The sequence below is a fragment of the Piliocolobus tephrosceles genome, chromosome 15, assembly GCF_002776525.5.
Source record: "Piliocolobus tephrosceles isolate RC106 chromosome 15, ASM277652v3, whole genome shotgun sequence".
NCBI classification, from domain to species: domain Eukaryota; kingdom Metazoa; phylum Chordata; class Mammalia; order Primates; family Cercopithecidae; genus Piliocolobus; species Piliocolobus tephrosceles.
Window position 1 is genome coordinate 103,463,984 of NC_045448.1, and position 23,388 is coordinate 103,487,371.

Sequence of the window (23,388 nt, forward strand, 5' to 3'; positions counted from 1 at the left end):
TCTTTATGGCACATTGAACATACAGCTTGTAACCCAGCAACACTGCTTTAGGACTCAACTATTAATATATATTTTTGTTACTGATACCTTAAGGAACTTTACTTCTGAACCTTGGCTCCAGGTACAACAGGGCCATTACAAATGAGTTAAAATATGCATCTGGTTATCTCACGAAAAATCAATTATTTTAGAAGACAACTATATTCAATATAGATGTAGGCAGAAACTTAAAAGACATACTGCCACATTAATTTCATTACATTTAAGATGCTACAGATAGTACGTCATTTCAAAGTTGTTTCCTAAAATGTTAGGATGCCAATGGCAAATGGATTCTACATCCTGGTTTCTGGAAAAATGCTTATCTTTGAAATAGCAAAACATACAAGTAGAATCATTAACAATATGCCTTCAGTATCCCAACTACCCAGAACAGTGGTTCTAAAACTAGGTTGCAATTTGAAATCACCTTTAAAAACCTGCCTAGACCCTGTTCACAAATCCAACCCCAGAAGATGGGGAGAAAACAACACAGGCCGTCAATGTGGGTAAAAGCTCTTCAAATGATCCCATAATTACGATAGGATATACAAGCACATTATGTTGCAACTAAAAAGAACCAAAACAAAGTCAATTTTATAACTTTATTTGATATATTTGATGATCAGCGATTAGTTCTCATCCACATTGACTGTCTGTAGATCTGTAAAGGAAATGACAAGTCAACTTCCACACCCACATCACACTTCATGCTTCAATTCTAAAAACCTTTTGTAGACGGGTCTAGGCATGTAGCATTCTATTTCCCACAACCTTTTTACATCCCAGATATGGACCAGTTTTGCGTTATTTAGCATCTTCCCACACCAACACACAATTTAAAAAGGGTACAATGATGTGTCACCCCTAGCTTAACAGATGAATTCACATTTTAACAGAGATAAGGACATTTTTCTAATGAACTTAAATGGCTTTATGGGATGGAGCACTTACTTTTGAAAGTGGTAACAGGTACATAGGTAACCAAAGTGTAGAGCTTATTTGGTGAATCTTCATCCTCATTACGTTTTCTGGACAGCCGCACACGGATTCGGTATGGGACATTCCTAATAAAAACATAATTGTGTTGCTCAAGTCAATGCCTCCTTTCAACCAAGCAGCCACTAGCTGTATTCACACATCTCATATCCCTGCTTCTAATGCTGTCCTTTGCTCTACTCTGACCAACCTTGAACTTACCAGTTCCCTGGAAAATGAAACATAACCCCCAGGTGAACATTAAATGCTGTTACCACAGGAGGGATGCCTGTTTGAAGATATGTTAAGGTAGCCACCATTGATATTCAACCAATTAATCCTAAGCAGATATCTGGGTCCAAATGTGTTCATCTTTTGTCTATCACCAGAAACTTGTTATGTGATTTTTCTGTTACATTAAATTGTGAAGGCCAGGCATGGAGGCTCAAGCCTGTAATCCCAGCACTTTGGGAGGCTGAGGTGGGCACATCATCTGAGGTCAAGAGTTCGAGACCACTCTGGCCAACATGGTAAAACCCCATCTCCACTAAAAATACAATAAATAAGAGCCAGGTGTGGTGGCTGCCTGTAATCCCAGCCACTTGGGAGGCTGAGGCAGGAAAACAGCTTGAACCCAGGAGGTGAAGGTTGCAGTGAGCTGAGACACCACCACTGCACTTCAGCCTGGGCAACTAACTCCATCTCAAAACAAAAAACACTATTAAAAACACTGCCACAGGCATATACTCAGTTGATCTCCGCATGCAATCCCCTTGTCTTATCTCATCCTCTCTCTAGCATGACAGCTGAATCTCTTTACTCTGTTGCTCTTAGGATGTGCCGGGTATTGTTCTAGGCCCCGGATTCCTATAAACTCAGGACCTCTCTTGGCTCCTGTAATCCCATTCCTCTTATCCCAAGGCAGGCATCGGAGGACACCTCTCCTGCTGCACCCTTAAATGTCCACCTACAGAAGAGCTAGGTCTCAGGTCCCTGTCTTGTTCATCTCTCTCAATCCTAAGTTTTCAATACCACACAGATGCAGACAGTCCTCCCTGCACCTGGATGTCTTGTTCATCTCACTTAATCCTACATTTTAAATACCACACAGCTGCAGACAGTCCTCCCCGCAGCCGTTTCCAAAATCAAGTAGTCCACACTGTCATCATTCCTCTAGCTGCCCTTCACTTCTGTTCTGGCACCTCATGACGTCCTTTAAAGCACAAGTCTCCCTTGCTCTCTGGTTGCACTTTAGAGCAGGGTGCCCCAACACCAGCACTAACACCTGGGCTAGACAACTCTTTGAGGGAGCAGCCCCATGAATTGTAGGGTGTTTAGTGTCCCTGGCCCATAGTATCCCTCAGTAGTGACAACAAAAAACACTGCCCCCTGCCACAACCCCGAGAAGGACAGGTAAAACTGCCCCAGGCCAAGAACCACTTCTCTCATGGTGGACTTGCCTTGCTGTCTAGAGCTACCCTACATGGTCAGCCCTCACCCCTCCCTCCTCCTCCACCGGGCTCAGTCATTTATTCCACCCTACCTGCACTCACCACCCTGCTCCCAGATCCCGCCAAGCTTCCTCTCTGTGCAATGCTCTTTCCCACCCTACACTACTGGCTCCTTCACTTGGGTCTCAGTTCATAAGCCATTAAATTAAGGGCTTCCCTGCAGATACCACCCAACCTAAGTCACAGTCACAGTATTTTTTTTATACTTCCACATGCACTAACCAAATTACTGAACTGATACGGGCTCTTGCAGGGTGGAAGTGAAGCTGGTGTCATTGCAAAAGTTCACCTTCAAATACAGATAACTTTAGCACCTTATTCCTTTGGCCCAGACAGCTTTGTTGAGCCTGGTATCAATGCGCACATCTGGAGTTCCCATCTCCTTCATGGCAAATTTCCGAATCTCTTTGAGTGCCCGAGGGGCACGCTTCTTGAAGCCCCTACGATTCAAACATAAAGTGAACAAATTAAAAGCACAAAATTAGGTACATGTAAGAAGTCCTCAATGTCGTTGATAGGCTCCTGGAAACTGACTTTAAGCAATGTCCCATATAACAAAACCAAGTTTTTACAGCATACAGTAGGCCAGTGTGCTTCAAGCTCAGGGAGGACTTACTGTAGATAGTATGTCCTCCTAAAACCAGCCTAAACCAAACCTTCAACTAGGCAGTAACAATCCTTTTTTCCCACCAGTGTGTAATGCCCAGCAGCTAGCATAATACTTAGGACAAGAAGATGCATAATCCACTTTCTGAAAGCCTCAAAATATTAAATTTGATTAAATGTCATGTCTTAAGACAGGCCATGTTTTTGGAACAGATCATTCAATGCTATTAACTTCATCTATGCTTAAAGAGCAGGGGCCTGACATGTGCAGGCAGGTTTCTTCTTGAGTATGATGAGGGCAATAGTTAACTCTGAACACATCAAGCAAGCTCACTTCACTTAAATACTTAAGCATCCAGAAGTAAAAGGTAGTAGAAATAACAGCAGTTGGCAATCCCTTGTTCTTCACACAGCTTATGTAAGCAACCTATTGGGTACAGCCGACGGTATCTAGTACTACAGAGAAAAACCAACCAGGGAAAAGCAAAAGCATTAGGGAAAGGGGCTGCAGGTTTCTATAAGACGGCCAAGGTGGGCCAGGTGTGGTGGCGGGCTCCTGTAATCCCAGCTACTCCAGAGGCTAAGGCACGGGGGCGGAGGTTGCAGCGAGCCGAGATCGCGCCACTGCACTCCAGGCTGGGGAAGAGCAAGACTCCGTCTTAAAAAAAAAAAAAAAGGACAGGGTGATATTGGACTCAAGGTCTAAAGGCAAGGACGCATTTATTTGTGGAAAAAAACATTGAGGCATAGAGAAAAAAAAAAAGTAAAAATTCAACAAAGCAGCTACTTTGAAACAGAAGCATGCCCGGTATGATGAAGCGGGTCAGCCAATGTGGGATCACGGCAAGAACTCTTGATTTCTAACCTAAGATACACCGATGCAGGATCTGAGAATAGATCCCTATGCATGTCTGGGTAGGGAAGGGAACAGGAGCAGGGAGCTGCTACTGTCAGCATTCCGGTGAGGAAGAGTGGGGGCGGTCAGAAAGACCAACGCAGTTGGTCAGACGGTCAATGTATTCGGAAAGCAGAGCCCACAGGATTTGTTAAATTGCCAATGAAAGAAATAGGGAAGGCCACAGGAGGAAGAGATTGCGGGGGAGATGATTCGGCGCATCTCCGAGAGTGACAACCAGACGCGAGTTCGAGCCCCAGGGCGGCTACAGGGATACTCACACTCCATGGATGCGCTTGTGAATGTTGATGGTGTATTCTCGGGTCACCACCTCGTTGATAGCAGAACGGCCCTTTTTCTTCTCGCCACCCTTCTTTGCGGGAGCCATCTAAATGCAGGCGACAAGGAGGCTCAGAGCAGAGTTGAACAAGCTCAAGCCAAGTCCTCCCTCCCAGCCTTACGCGGTCACTCTCGGGGCGCCTTCCAGGTGCTGAGAGTCTGGCCAGGCTGAGTGGGTCACCCAGTGGCCCACGCACCCGCGCCCCTCAGATGCCTCCGACCTGGAAATACCTGCCGCCCCGGCTCCCCTAAGCCTGGACACTTTCCTCCTCAGGCTTCGGGAGCCCTTAAACGCGGCGTGTACTCCCATTTCCCACAACCGGAGCCCCGGGCTGGCTCGGGAGAGATTTTGCGGTCCCAGTTAGCACAATTCCAAAGGAGGATGGGGCCGGATTCTAGAAGCCCAGACTCCGCAACCCATACTCACTCTGCCGGGTCCAAGTTGGAAAGGAAGAGCGCGAGGTATTCTGGGAGAAGGAAAGCCGCAGTTGCAAGTACAACTTCCGGGTCGCCAGGCAAGGGGGTGTGGCTAGGGAAGGGGCGAGACGAGGCTGTGACGTAAGCGGCGCGCGCCGAAGTGGGGACAGCGAAAGGGCGTGGGGCGGGGCCGCGCCTTTGGGCCGCGAGCTCGAGTCCCACTTCTCTCTGACGGATTCCGTCTGGCTCCGCGAAGGAACTTGCGTCCCGTGTCTAAGTCTTCGGATAAAACCAAAACCCAGGCCTACAGATGTATGGGAGCAGGGCCAGGGAGAGAGACTTTCGTTTGTTTTCCCCATTCATTCATGCATCCGACCAACACTGACTGAGCCTGCGTCGAGCGAGGTACCTGGCTGGCGGTCCCAGAGTGACTAAGAGGCAGCCCCGCGTTGGAGGTGCTTGCGTCGAGCAGGGCCGGCAAGGGATTGCCAGTCGTTGCTGTCAAGGGCGGTGGAGCCACAGGCCTGTCGCGTCGTCCCGGTGCATGGGTGACCGAGTGGGTTGGATATGACCCGAGAAATGACAGATATGAGATGACACGACAGGGAGATCTGAGGAGGTCCCCAGAGAACGGGGAACTGCGTGTCACCAGCCTAGAGGTTCGGAGACACTCAGTTGGATCTGTGGACCCATGTCTTCCTTTTTCTTGACCAACTCCCTTCTTTCACAGGAGCGCACCATTTTTAGTGGTTTCCTAAGATGAGTACACAAGCTAAAAAGTTTCTGAGCCCTCCGATATCTGAGAATTTGTTCAACCCTCAAATTTAAATTCTGGCTTATATGGAATTCTAAATTGAAGAGAATTTCTCCCCAGCATTTTGAAGGCAGGTTTCATTGTCTTCCATTTTTCGGTGTGGTTGAGAAGTGATGCGTTATTTTTTTTTTCTCTCTGAAAGATTTTAGGATCTTCTCTTTAAAGTTGTGAAACTTCACGATGATGGTACGTTGAATTTAAGGGAAATTTCTCAGGAGGAAAGAGCTTGATGTCCCAACCTGAAAGGGTCCACTTAATGCCTGGCACTTTGTTGAACGGGAAAATGCCCGGACCAAGTCGCCCCTAACCTACTAACAGAGTTTTCAGCAATGGACATGTTTCAGGATCTCACAGAAGAGACTGGAGGCAGGCAATTTCTGGGCTGGAACAGGGACTCTGATCTCATGAGGAACCTTTGCATCCTGTATTAAGGTAGATGTTGCACTTGTAGGTTTCCCAGCAGTCCTCAAAGGCAAGAGATGGTGTTGGACAAGCAAGCGTCCCCACATGCCTCTTATCAGACTCCAAAGGCCTTTCCAGAAACCTCCAGTAGCTTTCTGCCTGTCACTGGCTAGAACTAGGGACTCCATTTCAGTTAGGCTGGGAGAGCACATACCTGCCAAAAGCAAATGGGATTGTCATCATTACCTTGGCCTAATGATGAGTTGTGTATTTTTTGGGCTGGGCTAGACACATTGCTTTTGTTTTTGTTTGTTTCTTTTGTGTGTGTGTGTGTTTTGAGACGGAGTCTCCCTCTGTCACCCAGGCTAGAGTGCTGTGGCATGATCTCGGCTCACTGCAAGCTCCGCCTACCGGGTTCACACCATTCTTCTGCCCCAGCCTCCCAAGTAGCTGGGACTACAAGGCACCTGCCACCATGCGTGGCTAATTTTTTGTATTTTTAGCGGAGACAGGTTTTCACCATGTTAGCCAGGATGGTCTCGATCTCCTGACCTCGTGATCTGCCCACCTCGGCCTCCCAAAGTGCTGGGATTACAGGCTAGACACATTGCTTTTAATGCACGGAAGTGGGGTTCTGTTAACAAGGAAGAAGAGGGGCTAGCACAATTTGTTTCAACCCAATGATGCTTGCTCTCATCTCCTTTCCGCCTCCTCTTCCTCTTGCTCAGGCACCCTAAAGCCTGCCTCAGGCCTTTCATACCCCAGGGCCCTTTTCAGATCATTGTTCTGATCCTGACTCCTTGCAATCACTCTCTGAAGATGTGATCTTGCCCCTTCTATCCCAGCACCTAGAGAGGGATTAAGGGGCAGCTTTCTAGGGTACCATCCATTAGAGTTAATAAAAGTGTTACTGTAATAAATCAGAAGTCTGGTGCCAGCTGACTCAAGTTTCCGTATAACTGATAAAATGTGAGTAGATCCTACCTCTTGTTGAAATAAACAGACCCCTCCAGTGGGAATCTACAAAACGTCCCTCTAAGATGTCAACTCTCCTGCCTTACATAAAGGTTGAACAGAGGTATAATAAGGACTGTTAGGTTTGAGGACTGAAAATCATTTGCCTACCTGGAGTTCTGCAGACTCTTCCAGCTTCTCTTTCCCTCCCAAGCCTCAGGGACCAGGCCAGTGACTGCTGGGCCTCAAAGAGACCAGAACCACATATGAACATTGTAACTCTCTGGTGTTTGTTAGCTGGGCTAATCACTCACATGTTTTTACTTTTACTGATTAGCAGAGAATCCTTAAAATGAAACAAGATCTAAATGCTTCCCTGGGGGGGCAGCAAGAAAGTAGACAGGTTGCATTCCTGTCCACCAGCTTTAGGGGCGACAAATCTAAGGGGCTAGAGGAGTCCTTCTTGGCAGTTTCATGCTGGACTGAGCTCCAGAAAGGTCCAGTGGAACTTTCCAAGAAGCGCTGCTGGAAGATTTTTAAAAGGAAAGAGGCATGGTGGTGAAGAGGTGCTAAAGAGGTAGTGTGGGTAGCCCAGGCCTGGGAGGTTAGTGTGGAGGCTGTTTCTGTGACCCAGCTTAAATGGGGCCCAAATGAGGCAGCAACTAATATGACAGAGAGGAGAGGAATGGCACAGGAAGTATTTGAAATTAAAATCAACAGTTCATAACTGACTTCGTATGGAATGTCAGTTTAGGAGAAAGTGCTGAACAAAATCACATTAGAAAAGTAGACTACAGTATAATATATATGACATTGCAGAAATCAATGTGATTTCATGACTGGAAATGTTTTCAGCTCCATCACAACAGGATGACCCAGTAATTGGGGCAGCACTTGACCCAATACCAGCTCTTAGTCTTACTCTAGGCATCTAGATTTTAATCTCTCTCTCTTTTTTTTTTTTTTTAAACTAAAAGGAATCAGGACTCCTTGGAGGTAGTTGTCTCCCTGCTTTGAGATAGGAAAAATAAAAAAATCAATCAATCAGTATGGGCCTTGACTGTATTGTTCCCAGAAGGAAATCTGGAGTCTGATTTCTGATGGGCACTGCTACAAAGAGAAAAGAGCCAAACACAGGAGGCGGCTCTCACTGGCCGGGTTGTACCAATTTGAGCATGAAATAAATAACAATGGTCAATTAGAAAAGTTGAGTTCATAAAAGGCCACGAGTTCCTGTCTTCATGCTTAAAATAAAACATGACATATAAAAAAGGTAATTGTAATTGAAAAATGAGTCAATATCATAGATGTGCCTAAGGGTGGCTAGGCAAAAATCCTACAAGAGTTGTTTTCTTTTTTGTGTTTCCAATGAGCTTGTTTCTCCAGAAAAATAAAGCTGTTTGTATGCATAGTATGAAATTCATGCATGTCTGCCCCAAAAGCTGCTAACAGGTGTCCCTAGAGGATGCAAATTAGTTATTTCTCTGGGACAATAATGGCAGACTTGGAGACCTTCAGGCTGTGCCTACACAAAGTGAAGAGGAAAACCAAAGCAGTCTTGTACCAAAACAAATGTTACCAGATAATTTAGACAAGAGTGTGAAATGTCATGGCTTAGAACAGTTGGCTAGTTCCCCATGTTGCATGCACAAACAACATTTTAAAATTAATGTAATGAATTTTAGTTGAATTAGAGACAGTAGATACATTTTAACTTAGTTGAAGAGATCATAAACTTAGTGTACTTGAGTTCACATTTGAGTCATTTCACATGAGCCAAGACTTTATAGTTTTCCAAATAGAAAGGTCATGGTCTTTCTGGAAATAGGACAGAGTTGGAAAATAGCCTTTTAATGAGCAAACTTTAATGAATCAAAAGTTTAGGGATTAAAATTCCCATGATGAATGTGGGTTTAAAGAAATATTACACAATAAGAGTTTTCTGAGTTTATCCAAATTCTGAACATGTGTAAGATTTAAGCAAAGCTAAATCAAATTAGTAGCAAGGCACACTCTGCCCTTCTTAAATGACTTCCAGCTAGAAAATCCTAGGACGATAAATATGCTGTCCATTAAAAATATTGTTCTGCTTAAAAAAATGCTGACAGCAAATTAAAATACAAATTATTTTACAGGCAAATCAGATCTAGAAGCTTTTGAATTTATAAAACATGTAAAAATCATTAATCCAGTTTCACACAGCATTTTTAAGAAGGGGGTTCATTTCTGGTTCTTTTAAAGAGTAAGTGTTCTAGTGCACGCAAAATATTTTCACTTACCTTTTTCTCAGGATTAGAACAATTGCATGCATAATAAAACTTTTTGGATGTACTTCTACGGCACCCTCTCTGCCATCCAAAACCGATCCTAGTCATAGAACTGGGAAGACCCATCCGCATTCTACACGGGAGGAGTAGGAGCAGAGAGCCACAGCAAGGCAGCAGGGAAAGAACTTTGCTCTCCTGGGCCGATGGTTTTGGAAAGGGCATTGCCATAGCAGTGGTTCTCAACCACAGTACACCAGGGTACCCTCCTTCAGCCCCATGAAGCCTCATGATGGGGTGGCTGTCTGTAGTTGGCAGAAATCTTCTAGATGCTACGGCTATGCCCCCACCCTCAACATGGCATATGTGCACACATCTTACATGGAGACACACATATGCTGCCCACATCACTGATATCTAAATGTTGCTGGCAAAACCCCATGCAGTTCCAGCTGAGTGAGTTTAATGATGGGCTTTAAATGAGTGCTTTGGTGGAGAATGTCTTGGTCGCCTCCATGGATTTTACCTGTGTCAAGATTAAGATGTTGGCGGGGCATGGTGGCTCACGCTGGTAATCCCAGCACTTTGGTCGGCTGAGGTGGGCTGATCACTTGAAGTCAGGAGTTCGAGACCAGCCTGGCCAATATGGCGAAACCCCATCTCCACTAAAAACATAAAAATTGGTGGGGTATGGTGGTGGGTGCCTGTAATCCCAGTTACTCACGAGGCTAAGGCAGGAGAATCTCTTGAACCAGGAGGCAGAGGTTACAATGAGCTGAGATCGTGCCACTGCACTCCAGCCTGGGAAAGAGAGAGAGACTCTGTCTAAAAGAAAAAAAAAAGATTGAGATGTTTCCAGAAACTTTTTTTTTTTTTCTGTTTTGTTTTGCTGTCACTTCTACAGTAAACCATTGTTTTTCTGGCACAAACTCTAATACAAAGATCAGAACCTGACAGGCCAATGCAAATACTGCAGCTCAAAAAGCTGAACGCCTCTGCCTGACTTACTGATTGCTTGCTTTCATCTTTTCCGTATCTTTGATTATCCTTGAAACATCTTGAAATTAGAAAAAAAGAATTACTGGTGAAAAGATGTAGGCAGGGATGTATAACAAGGGACAGAGGAAATTGTACAAATTTGTTAATTTATTACAAAATTTTCACTCACAGAAAAACACAAGAAAACTTTTATACTTTTATATTTGGGAAAGGAACTGGTATCTCAGATACAAAATAATTTACACATAAGCCATACAATTTTATTTTATATAGAAATAGGTCATTATTACAACGACTGTACAATTCACTACGCTTCATCTTATAATTACATAAAATCTTTTCTTTAGAAACATCTCAACAAAACATACAAAAAAAGCAAAGTGCATTTTGAAAAGGAAAATCCAATTCTCAGTATTCTCATGAAGATATGTAGAAAGATGCAGCATTCTCACTCAAAGGGCCAGCACATGGCGGGGTCTCCGTGGGGACTGCAGTCCCCCAGGCCTGTCTGGCTTGCGAAACCTCTCCCCTCACAGGCTTGGAGTTCTCAGCAGAATTCTGGAATGTTGGCTGGCATGATTGTGCTTTGCTTTGAGTCCACCTTTGTAGTTGCAATCAATGAAGTAAACAGGAAATAGTCCAGTGTTTTATTTAGGGGCTAAAAAATCACCACCAGCATGGCATGGGGTGAAAAGCCTCATTCCATTAGGGTTTAGGCCAGAAAGTGTGAATCTGTAGCTTGGTTAATAACAACCAGCTTCTCTGATTGGTGGGCTGTTGTTGTTACTGTGGTCTCTGAATGAAGCCATGAGACCTTATTATTTTTTAAAAAAAACAGAAAGTGCCTAAGTTATTTCCTCTGTGCAGCTGTGCAAATTAAAACAAAAACAACCATTTAAAAATAATGAAAAATAATCTCTTTATTCTCTCTCTCCAACAGATCTCTGACCCAGTCCTTCTCCAATACAAAGGAAAGACGATCAAGAGTGAAGGCCAGCTAGCGCAGATGGGAGGGCCGCAGGTGGCTAGAGCAACCAGTGCACTCTCGGGGGATGCAGCGAGATGCGCCATCTCTGAAGGTAAACCGACCAACGATGCCTACACGGGGCACCTGGTTCCTGTCCGGTATGGCTATAGAGTGTGCCCAAGAACCTCGGAGGCAAGAGAAACATGGTCAGTATTCCCGATCATTTCCACTGCAGCAAGCACTGCACTCCAGAGATGGTTACCATCCAGGAGCTCTGAAACGTATGCAGTGTGCACAAAAGCCAGGGGTTTAGTTCAGACTCCTCTCCCCGTCTCCTGTGGCCACCCCCCCTCATCCATTGGTTAAAGCTGATTGTGTCCCGACTTCAGTGCCGGGGCACTATCGGGGCGGCTGCTGGAGGCCTGATGACTCAGACAGACTGCTGACCCTTCGGGGAGGACGTAGGGGCTGGGGCTGTGCTGGGGGTGGTTGGGGGTAGCCCAGGGTCCCTGGCTGTTGTGAGTAGGTGGAGAGAAGTAGTGAGTCCTGCTGCTCACTGTGCAAAGAGGTTGGTGCCTGTACCTAGAAAAAAAAAAGAACAAAGGGCTTCAGAGGTGGTTCTGATGTCTGCCCCTCAGCTGTGTTACAGGGCAGTGTAGGGCATGCTGCAGATTGAGTTAGACTATAGGGCTGTCTTTCTTGGGGGTCATGTGGGGACAGGTGGCTTTGGCAAGACCTGGGGGTGTGGTGGGGATGGGGATGAAAGGAACCTTAGGGTGAATTCTGAAGCTAACTTCACCGCCAATAGCGGGGGCACCTTCTGGCCCAATCAGCCTAGGCCTGTGGCTGTGGGGAATGGTTTCATAAACACGTGCACATGATCTACATTGTAGCCAGAATGTTTTTGGATGATGGAACCTGAGGCCACATGCAGACAGTTGACAGGGCAGAATCCAAACACACATACAGTTTGCACACTTTTCACTGCTGGTCCCTGATACCATAGCTACCTCCAGATTCACCAGCACCTCCTAGGAGCATCTTGATTGGAAGTTTAGAAGCTTCGACTGGCCAAAGCCTGACTTTGGAAACGTCAATCTTATCACCCACTATTCCCTTCCATGAAATCTCCTGCAAGTAACCCAGCACCCCCCTGCTCTCAACGCTGCCCAGGCACAGCTGCCCTGAACTTTTGCTCAGGCTGTCTGGCTGGAACATGGTCCCTTTATCTTCACCCTCACCCACACGTCAGGCATTTCCTGGACACTAGACTCGGCAGTGGATGCCTTCTGAGCCCTCCCTCTTCTCAAGTCCCTTCCTCCACGAAGGCTTCCCCACCACAGCACTCCCACTCTTCCCAACCGAGCCTGACTGCACTCTGTGCTAACCCACCTTCTGCACCCCACCCTGAGGCCCCTAAGGGCAGTGAGTGGGCCGAAGAGCTCTCTGTATTCATAGCCTGCATCTTGTATGCAACAGGTGCGTGCACACTTGTCTGTTGCTCATTTCCCATCCAAAATCACTTCTGGGTGTCGAGAACTGACAAGATCTGCAAAGCCAAAGTCTGAGCTGACTCCCACTCTGCGTGGGGTCAGGGAGATCTGAAAATTGTAGCACAGATGGCTTAGCAGCGTTGGAATTAAACTACATTCCAGAACTTCAAGGACAGCTATCTTCATCGCTATCTACAGTACTCAAGAGGTCTCAGCCTCCGCTCATTCTCCATGGCTTTGCAGGTGCAGGTGGAGCTGCAGGCCAGGGAGGAAGCCCCCCAGGACACGGAAGGGCTGGGTGAAGAGGGGCAGCCTGCATATGGGCAAGGGAAGGCCAGGTCCTTCTGGAGCTTGGCAGACGCAGACGTGTGGCTCCCACGTGAACCTCTAGACCAGTGGCTCTCACCCTCCCTGCTTTTGGCAATCTTGGCACTTGCCTGAAGTGATTTTTGCCTTCTAAGTAGTGACCACATGTAAATGAGCTCCAGATTTTCCTGGCAAGCCCAATTTCACACATCACTGTATTTACTAGGCAGGTTAATGGATCTTTAACTAAATGTGATTTAACTTTATGTTTATATAGGACTTTATAAACACACTGAAAAGTCCAACATAGTCACCAATGTTTTTTGACTTCTGCTCTAAAAACTATGAACATGTCTAGATGCAAATCCTTGAGTAAAAACTACTTTTTTAAAAAGGAACCTTTTCAGCACATAACCACATAAGGCATAATAGCTGACTCGTAATTTCACATACTCCGTAGACACAGACTTCATAACCTTTAAGCATGAAAAACAATCAAATGAGAATCTTTCTGGGGCTTACTTCTATACTAGGGATAGAACAACCTTGAAAGCAAGGGAATAAAATATCTTTGAGACTTGGGGTGCGGAGTGTGGCCCAGCTCCCAGGCCTGCACGGGGGCCCCCTGGGCCATGGCACCCACCTGCAGGTAGTGCTGTGGTGGCTGCTGCCGAGCCTGTGCGGGCTGCAGGGGTGACGGTTGGGAGGCAGGGAAGCTGGGGTGGAGCACTGCCTGCCCCATCAGCAGGACGGGCATCGGGGCGCTGCTGCTGTTGACGGGGTGTGCATCTGGATTTGGAAACACGGTCTGGCTCTGTGCGTACCTGTTTCACGTGGGAAGGAGAAAACGGGTCCTTTAAGAAAGCAGTATTGATATGACACCCAAAGCATGAGCAACAAAGGAAAAAGCAGGCAAGTTGGACTTCATTAGAAACTTTTGGCCAGGCGCAGTGGCTGGCTCATGCCTGTAATCCCAGCACTTTGGGAGGCTGAGGCGGGAAGATCACAAGGTCAGGAGATCGAGACCAGCCTGACCAATATGGTGAAACATCGTCTCTACTAAAAATACAAAAATTAGCCAGATGTGGTGGGTGCCTGTAGTCCCAGCTACTTGGGAGGCTGAGGCAGGAGAATAGCTTGAACCTGGGAGGTGGAGGTTGTGGTGAGCAGAGATCACACCACGGCACTCCAGCCTGGGCGACAGAGTGAGACTCCATCTTAAAGAAAAAAAAACAGAAACTTTTTTGCATCAAAAGACACTATCAACACTATCAACAGAGGGAAGAGGCAGCCCACGGGGTGGGGGAAGATATTTGCATATCACATATCTAATAAGAGACGGATACCATAATATATAAAGAATGCCTACAACTCCACAACAAGAAACCCAAACAACCCAATCAAAAAACGGGCATGGGGCTGACACTTCTCCAAAGAGAAGCTAGAAATGACCAACACACACATGAAGACATGCTCAGCATCACTAGCCATTAGGGCAAAGCAGATCAAAACCAAAACGAGATGTCCCTTCACACTCATTACAATGGTGATTATCAAAAAACCAGGAAGTAACAGGTGTTGCTGAGGATGCAGAGACATTGGAACTTTAGTGCTGTGTTGCTGGGAATTGTCACATGCTGCAGCCACTGTGTTAAATGTTGGCTCTGTGTCCTCACCCAAATCTCATGTTGAATTGTAATCCCTAGTTTTGGAGGTGTGGCCTGCTGGGAGGTGATTGATCATGGGTGGGGACTTCCCCCTTGCTGTTCTTGTGACAGAGTTCTCCCTAGATCTGTTTGTTTAAAAGTGTGTAGCCCCTCCCCCTCTTTCTCTCTCTCCTCCCGGCCACGTGAAGTTGTGCTTGCTTCCTCTTCACCTTCTGCCATGATTGTAAGTTTCCTGAGGCTTCCCAGAAGCAGAAGCCTGTACAGCCTGCACAATGGTGAGCGAATTAAACTTCTTTTCTTTATACATTACTCAGGCTCATGCATGTCTTTATAGCAGTGTGAGAATGGACTAATATGAATGTATGGTAATTCTTCAAAAAATTAAACACACAAAATCACCATTCTACCATATGATCCTGCAATTCCACTTCTGGGTATATACCCACAAGAAGTAAAAGCAGGAACCTGAAAAAGATAATTGTACATCCTTGGATGTGTATAATCATATTTTGGTTTATTGTGAATAAACCATTATATAATAAACAATTATTATAAACCATTATTCACAATAACCAAAAGGTAGAAACAATCCAAGGGTCCACTGAGAGATGAATGGATTAAAAAAGTGGTTTGTCCATACAGTGGAATATTATTCAGCCTTGGAAAGGAAGGAAGTTCTCACACATGCTACAATGTAAATGAACCTTGAAGACATTACGCGAAGTGAAATAAGCCAGTCACAAAATGACAAATGTTGTGTGATTCCTCTTATATGAGGGCTCTGGAGTTGTCAAATTCTTAGGGACAGAAAGTAGGATGGTGGCTGCCAGGGGCTAGGGGAAGGGGTATTGGGAGTGGGTGTCTAATGGGTACAGGATTTCAGTTTGAAAAGGTGACAAAGTTCTGGAGCTGGATAGTGGCGACGGTCACACAACTGTGCGAATGTACTTAATGCCATGGAACTACACACTTTAAAATGGTTAAAATAGTAAAATTATGTATATTTTGCCACAATAAAACATTCTTAGGCCAGGTGTGGTGGCTCATGCTTGTAGTCCCAGCACTTTGGGAGGCCAAAGCAGATGGATCACTTGACGTCAGGAGTTCAAGACCAGCTTGGGCAACAGGGTGAAACCCCGTCTCTACTAAAAATACAAAAATTAGCCAGGCATGGTGGCACATGCCTGTAATCCCAGCTTCTTGGGAGGCTGAGGCAGGAGAATTGCTTGAACCTGGGAGGCGGAGGTTGCAGTGAGCTAAGATCGCACCACTGCACTCCAGTCTGGGTGACAGAGCAAGACTCCATCTCAAAAAACAAAACAAAACATTTTTTAAAAAAGAAAGAGATGGTGATGATAATGGTCCACTAACAAGGCGCAGAGAAAGGCCATTTAGGAACTATCTGGGATTATGGACAGGAGCAAATGTCTAAAGAGACTGGAGAGAAGTCTGCTTTGCATGATCTTTTGGAGGTGTGATTTCCCTGCATGGGGTCATCTGTGACAGGCATTGGGGGTTCCAGACTTCCCCTGAGGAGGCATCTGTGTGTGTGGGAGGCAGATCCTGACACGCCCTGGAGGGTGGACTGTTAGGTCACGTCTGGAAGAGACAGGGAGATGGGGAGGGTATAAATTATCGATTTCACCAAAAATGGCAGTTAGAGTTCCCAGAGGAAAAACTTTCCATACTTGCCTAGTTCATGGCGTTTTAAGCATCTCTGGAAAGTGATGTAACAAGAATTTTTTGCTTCCATTTTCTTTTCTTTTGTTTTTTTGAGACAGTCTTGCTCTGTTGCCCAGGCTGGAGTGCAGTGGCACAATCTCAGCTCACTGCAACCTCCACCTCCCTGGTTCAAGTGATTCTCCTGCCTCAGCCTCCTGAGTAGCTGGGATTACAGGCACATGCCATCATGCCTGGCTAATTTTTGCATTTATAGTAGAGATGGGGTTTCACCATGTTGGCCAGACTGGTCTTGAACTTCTTACCTCAAGTGATCCGCCCACCTTGGCCTCCCAAAGTGTTGGGATTACAGGCATGAGCCACTGCGCCCAGCCTGTTTCTACTTATTTAGATCATTTAGGAAGAACAGGTAAAATCCGAAAGCAAAACAGCCCACTTCCCCCCACCTAATGATAGACATGAACGGACAGCTCCCCACCACCTGCAGGTCCCTCCTTACCCTCCTGTGACCAAAGGGAGGGCCAGAAAGTCTCAGGGGCAGAGGCTGCCTAGAAAGTTATCCTGAGGTGTGGGGAGACCCCAGACAGGGCCAACAAGGTGGACTTTGAAGATTCAGGGAGCCAAAGGGGCCTGTGGCCTGGAGTTAGCTGGCCTCCAGCCCCACCACCTGCACTGTGTGGCCTTCGAGAATGTAATCTAACCCCTTGAAAGCCCAGCCTCTTCACTGGTTTAAAAAAAACAAAAACAAAAAAGCATGTGCCTACACCCTAGAGATTTTATCGGGATGGAATGAAATAATGAACATACAGACCCTGACCCTCAGAAAGGCAGTAACCATCTGCCATCACTCTCAGTGCTGGCTGAAGGAGGGCACGGAAGAAGGACTTCCAGGGAGAGGGGCCTGGGGGTGCCTGCGAGGCCTCTATATGAGGGCATCCCAGGCCTGATGGGCTAGCACTGTCCTGGTGAGCTCTGGACACGAAGTCAGCCAGTGTTAATATGAAGGCGATGTCTGTGTGATAGCTCTATTTCGGCCTCATTCCCAAGGGCTAGAAACTGTTTTCCAGCAACTTTTAAACTATTCCCCGTGTCTCCAGTAACCGCTGTCCCTAGTAATTAAGTAGCTGAGTAAAGCTGCTCTGCTCCTGCGAGTGCTAGTGGAGAGGAGGGTGGAGAAGGGAGAGCCGGGGCTGCTCGTCTGGGAGGGAAGGGCCCAAGGACAGTGCCAGAAGCACGGAGCACCAAGTGTGCCTGTGGAATGTCAGCTGGAGCCTGGGGGAGGGTCCTTGAAAAGGGGGATGGCGCTACAGCTTCCAGGGATGTCTCCAGAGGTGAGGGCTTTAGACCTGTAACGTCGGAAGATGATGGCAAACGGCGGGGTGTGAATTGTTTCATTCAGTGCTGCTCTAAGCATGGAGCGCTGAGTTTTTTCTGCTTCCATGGGACACGGTAGAAGAAAAGCTGAGGGGCAGTGTCCCCTTCAGAGCTGTGGGCACACTCAGACCCTGCCTTTAGTGCAAGGCTCATGTGAGTGCTGCTGGCCCAGGTGGGTGAGGCTGGCCAGCCTGGAACCACTCCGCCAGCGCTTGCCTCCTGCCTCCCGCCAGGGTCCACGTACTTGACTTGCCGTCCCGTCCTGCTGACCTCCGAGGGCTGCCTTGCATCACAGGACCCGGGCATCATGGGCTGGATGGGCTGGCTCAGCAACAGCCTTTAAGCAGAGGTGGGGAAATAGGAAACTGATCAGCATCTGAACCACAGACCCACTGGGCGTGGCAGCACTTGCTCAGCCCGCCTGGACCCTTTATGGTTGACCCTAATCCCGACTCCCCTGGCTTCATTCTCAGAGGATGATGGACGCGGTGGGTAACTTCCCCTGGACCTCAGGACCCCAAGCCCTGTCCTCTGCTTCCTTAGCCGAGATCAACTGTGGACACTTTAGAATCTGTCTGAACTCTGCCTCCGTCTAAAGCAGAAAGCTGAAATGAACAGGATAAAATGATGCCTGGGTTATCCTTTAAACAAGGGCAGTCTCGTACCTGAGCTGCCGATCATGGCTGAAGTCTGGGCTGGGCTGGCACTGGCTGGCATCCTGGGAGGTGGAAGCAGGTGTGGTCAGATTCAGACTTGGCGGGAGCACAGCTGTGGCACCGCTGAACGGGGACACTAGGCTGCTCCCAGGGCGGCCGCTGCTCTGCATTAGCTGTGAGCTTCTCATTGGCTTTGGACCCTGGAGCATCATTTCAATGAGAAAGGTAAGACTTGGACTCAACCCTGGGGCCATCTCTCCAGGAAACCTCCCAGTGTCTCCTCCTTCTACCTACCCTGGCCTTTCCTCTACATCAGTACCTCCCAACTAGTGAATTACTTTGATCTTGTGACTGTCTTCCCTGTTGGACTGTATTTGAATCCCTTGGGCCTAGGACAATGCTGGACTCCAGGCAGGCAAGTAGCAAATGTGCCTTGAACTGACCTACTTTCTGCTTCAAATGCTACTGCAGACATGTGGCCCTTCTGGCTGCTTCTCCAACTCACCAGGCCTACTCCTGCCCTGGGGCCTTCGCACAAGCTTACTGCTCTGTGGAATGCTCTTCCCTGACATTGACATGGCTCATTCTTTCACCCCCTCAGGTCTTGACTCAAATATTATCTTCTTCACGAGGCCTTACCTGGCTACCTCTTTCCACCTCCAGCCCATTCCCGGCCCTCACCGGCATTCCTGTACCATTGCACGTACTGTAATTTTCATACGTTTGTCTCTTTCCTCACTTGGAACAGAGATTCTTTTTTCTTTTCTTTTTTGTTCACTGCTTTCCCTCAGTGCTCAGAATTTCGTGCCAGGCACGCAGTGAGCTGAGTGAAATAATAAAGGAGTGAGGAAGTGGGCCTGCACCTGCTTTGGGTTCTCTGTCTGTTTCACTGACTGTCCATTCATCCGATAACACAGTACTCTCATTCTTAAACTTTTTACGACATTTCCAGTATCAGACAGTATGAATCCTTCCTCAGTTTCCTGTTCTCCAAAATTAGCTCTTCTCACCTATTTTTCTGATGACCTTTTAAATCAAAAGGCTGCATTTTCAAGCAAAACCCTTACATTTGAAGAAAGGTGGCCTAAACACTTCCACACGTGTGCTCATCCATATTGTGCTGCAGGTTATGTAAGTTCCCAGATTCTCTACTGAACTGCAAGCTCCTTGAGGCCCGGGACAGCTCTTGCTCATCACTGTTCCCTGGGTCTTGGTGAACTCAGGAGCTCAGCTGACATTTACCAAAGCCACGAGGGCATGGAAATGTGAGGCTGGAGGAAAGGCTGCCTTCCCATCTGTCATCCTCCAGGAGCCCTGCTCCAGACTTCTCAATTCCATTCCGTTTGAGTGCCATTTATCTGCTAGCAATTTCGTCCAACTGCAAGGTCACTGGTGGCTTGGAATAGGTGGAAATGGCTGCAAGGGTTTGGCAAGTAGTCTGGGGGACCTGGAGGAGCAGGGAGGCCTGGAGGGAGCAGTGGGGGCCTGGAGGAGCAGTGGGAGCCCGGAGGAGCAGGGGGCACCTGGAGGAGCAGGGAGGCCTAGAGGGAGCAGTGGGGGCCCGGAGGAGCAGGGGGCGCCTGGGACAAGGGACATTGAACAGCAGTGGCTGCTCACGTGGGTAATGGTAAAAACCAGAGTAGATGGCGAGGACTGTGGACGTTGAGTGTTGGGACATTCAGCTGCCAGTGGGTCTCTGGGAGGGCCATATCTGCCTCCAACCCTAGGTCAGCATCAAAGGTGAACGTTTCTGCTGAATGATATCTTTAAGCACAAGAGCAAGGGACTGAGGTGGGCGTTTGTAAAACACAGAAGGAAGCCAATACAACTTGGGGTTTCAAAGTGACTTTAACAGAAGCAGGAGAAGAAGGCTCACTCCCAAATCTACCCGCAGTCCATAGGGGAACAGGGCAGTAGGCCTCAGTCCACGCAGGCTGCAGCAACCAAGTATGTCCCAGACTGCAAGAGGGTGTCTGCTCTAGAGGCAACGAGTGAAGCTGGCAAGGGCACATTTACCTGGGTTGATATCACACTTGATTCTCTGAGCGGGTGCTGGCTTGTGACCTGGGCAGAGGAGATCTGCCCTGGAAGTTGGGGGCCCGTCCCGAGCTGGGGCTGAGTCACTGCGGCTGACCTTTGCTGCAGCTGCTGCTGAGCCTCGGGTCGCTGGGCGCTGCTAAAGCTCAGGGATACAGCTGGCTGCTGCAGGAACATCTGGGAGAACAGAAATGCTGGTGAAGTAGGGGTCATGGGTACCTCACCAGTGTGCACCTTCTTTGCATTCCCTGTGCCCAGTAAGAACTTTCTTGCTCTGAGCTGCCTAGAAATAGTTCATTTACTCCACTGGTGAACATGAAGCACCTGTGATGCCCCAAGCTCAGTGCAAGGCACTGGCCACAGAGCCAGGGGCTGGAGACACTTCTGCCTTCATGAAGGTTATAGGCAAGTGACTGAGGCCTAACAGCGTGAAAGCTGTTTAGACCCAGATGTTCTCTAAATAATGTGATGTACTTGTTTAGAGTCTAGGTTGGCTTACCAGCTTCTTACTAGAAGGGAGAGATACCTGGTGAGTGGAATGCATGATGCAGTAATGATAATATTGCATCACGATAACAGGGGCAGAGGGATGGCTCACCTGTGGCCTGGGCCGCATTGCCCCCGCAGTAGGACCAGGCTTTGTATTTGCCCTTGAATCTCTGACGAGTGACTAATGTCTGTACCCACGCTGCTGTTGAGAATCTTCAACCCAGTGCTCTCAGCTGAGATGGCAGATCTCTCTCATTAATTAAGGGACCACATTCCCAGGCAGGCCAATAAGCATGGATGTGATCGTGTAACATCAAGTCCATGCACTTTCATATTATGTTCAAGTTTTATAATCACCGTGATCATCTCTGTGTTTTGTTACCTAAGATGTCTCAGAGACATTTAAAAGTCCACGGTATATTAGCTTGGTGGTTTTAATTTGAAAGATTTAAGAGAATTTGGGGTGTTATTGAGAATCCTGATTTAGTTCAAATAAGTTTGGTGTATTTGATTTAAAACAGTTGTTTACGCCAGGCGCTGTGGCTCAAGCCTGTATTACAGCACTTTTGGAGGCCAAGGCGGGCAGATCACTTGAGGCCAGGAGCTTGAGATCAGCCTGGCCAATATGGTGAAACCCCATCTCTACTAAAAATACAAACATTAGCCAGGCGTGGTGGTGCATGCCTGTAATCCCAGTTATTCAGGAGGCTGAGGCAGGAGAATCGCTTGAACCTGGCAGGCGGAGGTTGCAGTGAGCCAAGATTGCGCCTCCAGCCTGGGTGACAGAGAGAGACTCTGTCTCAAAAAATGAATAAATAAATAAAAGTAAAACAGTTGTTTAGGTGCTTGGAAAGATTTTACTTCTTAGGTTTATAAGTCTGCCTTATTAGCTACATAAAATGTTTGAAAGATTCAGATAAACTAAATGTGTAAATGAATAGCTTTGGTAGATAATGTTGATTATTCACAATCAACTTATCAACTAATTGAACATAAATAAAAATCTAGTTAAAGCATTGCTCTTTTTCGACCAAATTAGTACATTCATGAATAAAACAGAATCTGTCAGTTGACTCCAAAGTTTTAAGAAAGACAGCTTTTGTAATTTTAATAATAATTTAACGAAAGACCTGAAACTGGCTTTTTAAACAAAAGTACCTCTTGGGTATTAACAACATCAGATGGCATTGTGTCTGTCATGATTCTCAACATGCGCTGTCCCAGTCCATCAGGCCCTTAGCTTGGAGTTTTAGGGGGAAGGCTCTCTGGCTCCCAGCCTCTGACGTTTTTCACCCCATTCCTGTACTCAGTGCAGTCCCACCTCATATGCAGTACAGGACCGACAGGCTGACATCTGCTGAGTGTCAGCGTAGGTTTGGAGAGGCAGGCGAGGATCCCACCCTGCAGACGTGCTGGGGAGACTTATGGATCAGTTTGCTCATGCGTCTGCTTCATGGGTGGGGTCGAGCCACTTACCAGAGGCCCGAGATGGGCAGATGGCGGAGCTGGGGCTGGGTTCTGATCTTTCTCCATCCCACGGGACCTCCCCAAACTCCTCTCATGCCCCACCCACCACAGAGAAGCCTGCAGTTTTGAAATGAGGACTCCTTGTCACTTTAGAAATTAAGAAGAATTTTCTGGGTATCCATCATTTTACACATTTTGAGGATTCATGTTTCATGCAGTCCCAGCTCCCTATTAAAATATAACTTGTTTATAGCACATAGGGGAATATATACTTCATCACTTCAGCAAAAACCTAGTAGTCAAACCCAATTACCATGTGTTTTTCTGGTAGGATACAATTTACCTTTTGATTAGAGTTTGAATAAATTCAACCTTTACTGATGACAGGCAGTATAATTTACCTTAAAGCAGACCTACCTTAGCTCAAATTCCCACCCTACCATTTACTAGTACTATGGCCTTGGGCAATTTTAATAACTTTTCAAAGCCTTAGTTTCCTCATTAGTAAAATAGTGACATTAAGAGCACATACCTTATTAAGGACTAAATGAAGTTAATGCATATAAATGACCTGAGACATAGTAAGTACTGAATGAATTTCAGATAGTAACATTCAAAATGAAAAAAGGAACTTTTTCCTCCTTTGCCTCTTTGGGCATATAAAAACTGTTTGATAAACGAATGAATGGAATAAATGCATGTATGAATGAATAAACATATGAATAGCAATTTCACTCAGAGAAGGGCAAACTATGTCTGCTAGTGTTATTTATGTAACAGACTGTAACAGACAGGTGTGCTACTCTGTCCCATCAATGCATATCCTCTGACAGTAGAAACGCTGTCCTGTTTATCTTTCTGTATCCTCACAGTGCTTAGCCACGTGCCTGGTAAATAAAGGGTGTCAGATGGATGGATAGATTAAAGGGTGGATTGAAGGAAGACAGGGTGGGCAGAAGGATGGATAGAAGGGAGCGTGGCTGAAAGAAAGGATGGACAGATGGTGGCTGGCGGGAAGGATGGATAGATGATGG

At 46.8% G+C, this 23,388-nt stretch overlaps 2 protein-coding genes and 1 long non-coding RNA gene across 7 annotated transcripts in view; 1 reads left to right on the top strand and 2 right to left on the bottom strand.

Moving 5' to 3' along the window:
* Positions 1-628: 628 nt before the first annotated feature.
* RPL31 (ribosomal protein L31) lies at positions 629-5,542 on the bottom strand. The gene is made up of 5 exons (XM_023211377.3): positions 4,796-5,542; positions 4,311-4,417; positions 2,843-2,968; positions 994-1,106; positions 629-703 (listed from the first exon to the last, which is right to left on the bottom strand). Exons 2-5 carry the CDS (start codon positions 4,415-4,417, stop codon positions 672-674), a joined length of 378 nt encoding a protein of 125 aa, XP_023067145.1. The 5' UTR covers positions 4,796-5,542; the 3' UTR covers positions 629-671.
* Positions 4,867-13,479, top strand: LOC111542183. The gene is made up of 2 exons (XR_002731473.1): positions 4,867-6,031; positions 11,159-13,479. It is a non-coding gene; the product is annotated as an uncharacterized LOC111542183 (long non-coding RNA).
* The window catches only part of NPAS2 (neuronal PAS domain protein 2), a 183,954-nt gene continuing 170,911 nt past the window's right edge, over positions 10,346-23,388 (bottom strand). Inside the window, exons 17-22 of one of the 5 annotated variants that reach the window (XM_023211375.1) lie at positions 20,378-20,575; positions 18,371-18,561; positions 17,950-18,042; positions 13,628-13,808; positions 11,743-11,767; positions 10,346-11,370 (exon numbers count right to left, since the gene is read on the bottom strand). In XM_023211375.1, the coding sequence (XP_023067143.1) occupies positions 11,216-11,370; positions 11,743-11,767; positions 13,628-13,808; positions 17,950-18,042; positions 18,371-18,561; positions 20,378-20,575 (843 nt within the window). In that variant the 3' untranslated portion in view covers positions 10,346-11,215. Of the gene's footprint in view, positions 11,768-12,577; positions 13,809-17,949; positions 18,043-18,370; positions 18,562-20,377; positions 20,576-23,388 lie in introns of all 5 variants that reach the window. The other 4 variants (XR_002731472.1, XM_023211374.1, XM_023211376.1 and 1 more) reach the window with 4 other exon arrangements.

Excerpts from the sequence above, each read along its gene's own strand:
- RPL31 (XM_023211377.3), bottom strand. The coding sequence starts at position 4,417 with ATGGCTCCCGCAAAGAAGGGTGGCGAGAAGAAAAAGGGCCGTTCTGCT. Across the intron at positions 2,969-4,310 it reads CACAAGCGCATCCATGGAGT|GGGCTTCAAGAAGCGTGCCC; the intron begins GTGAGTATCCCT and ends TTTGAATCGTAG. Across the intron at positions 1,107-2,842 it reads GTCTGGGCCAAAGGAATAAG|GAATGTCCCATACCGAATCC; the intron begins GTGCTAAAGTTA and ends TGTTTTTATTAG.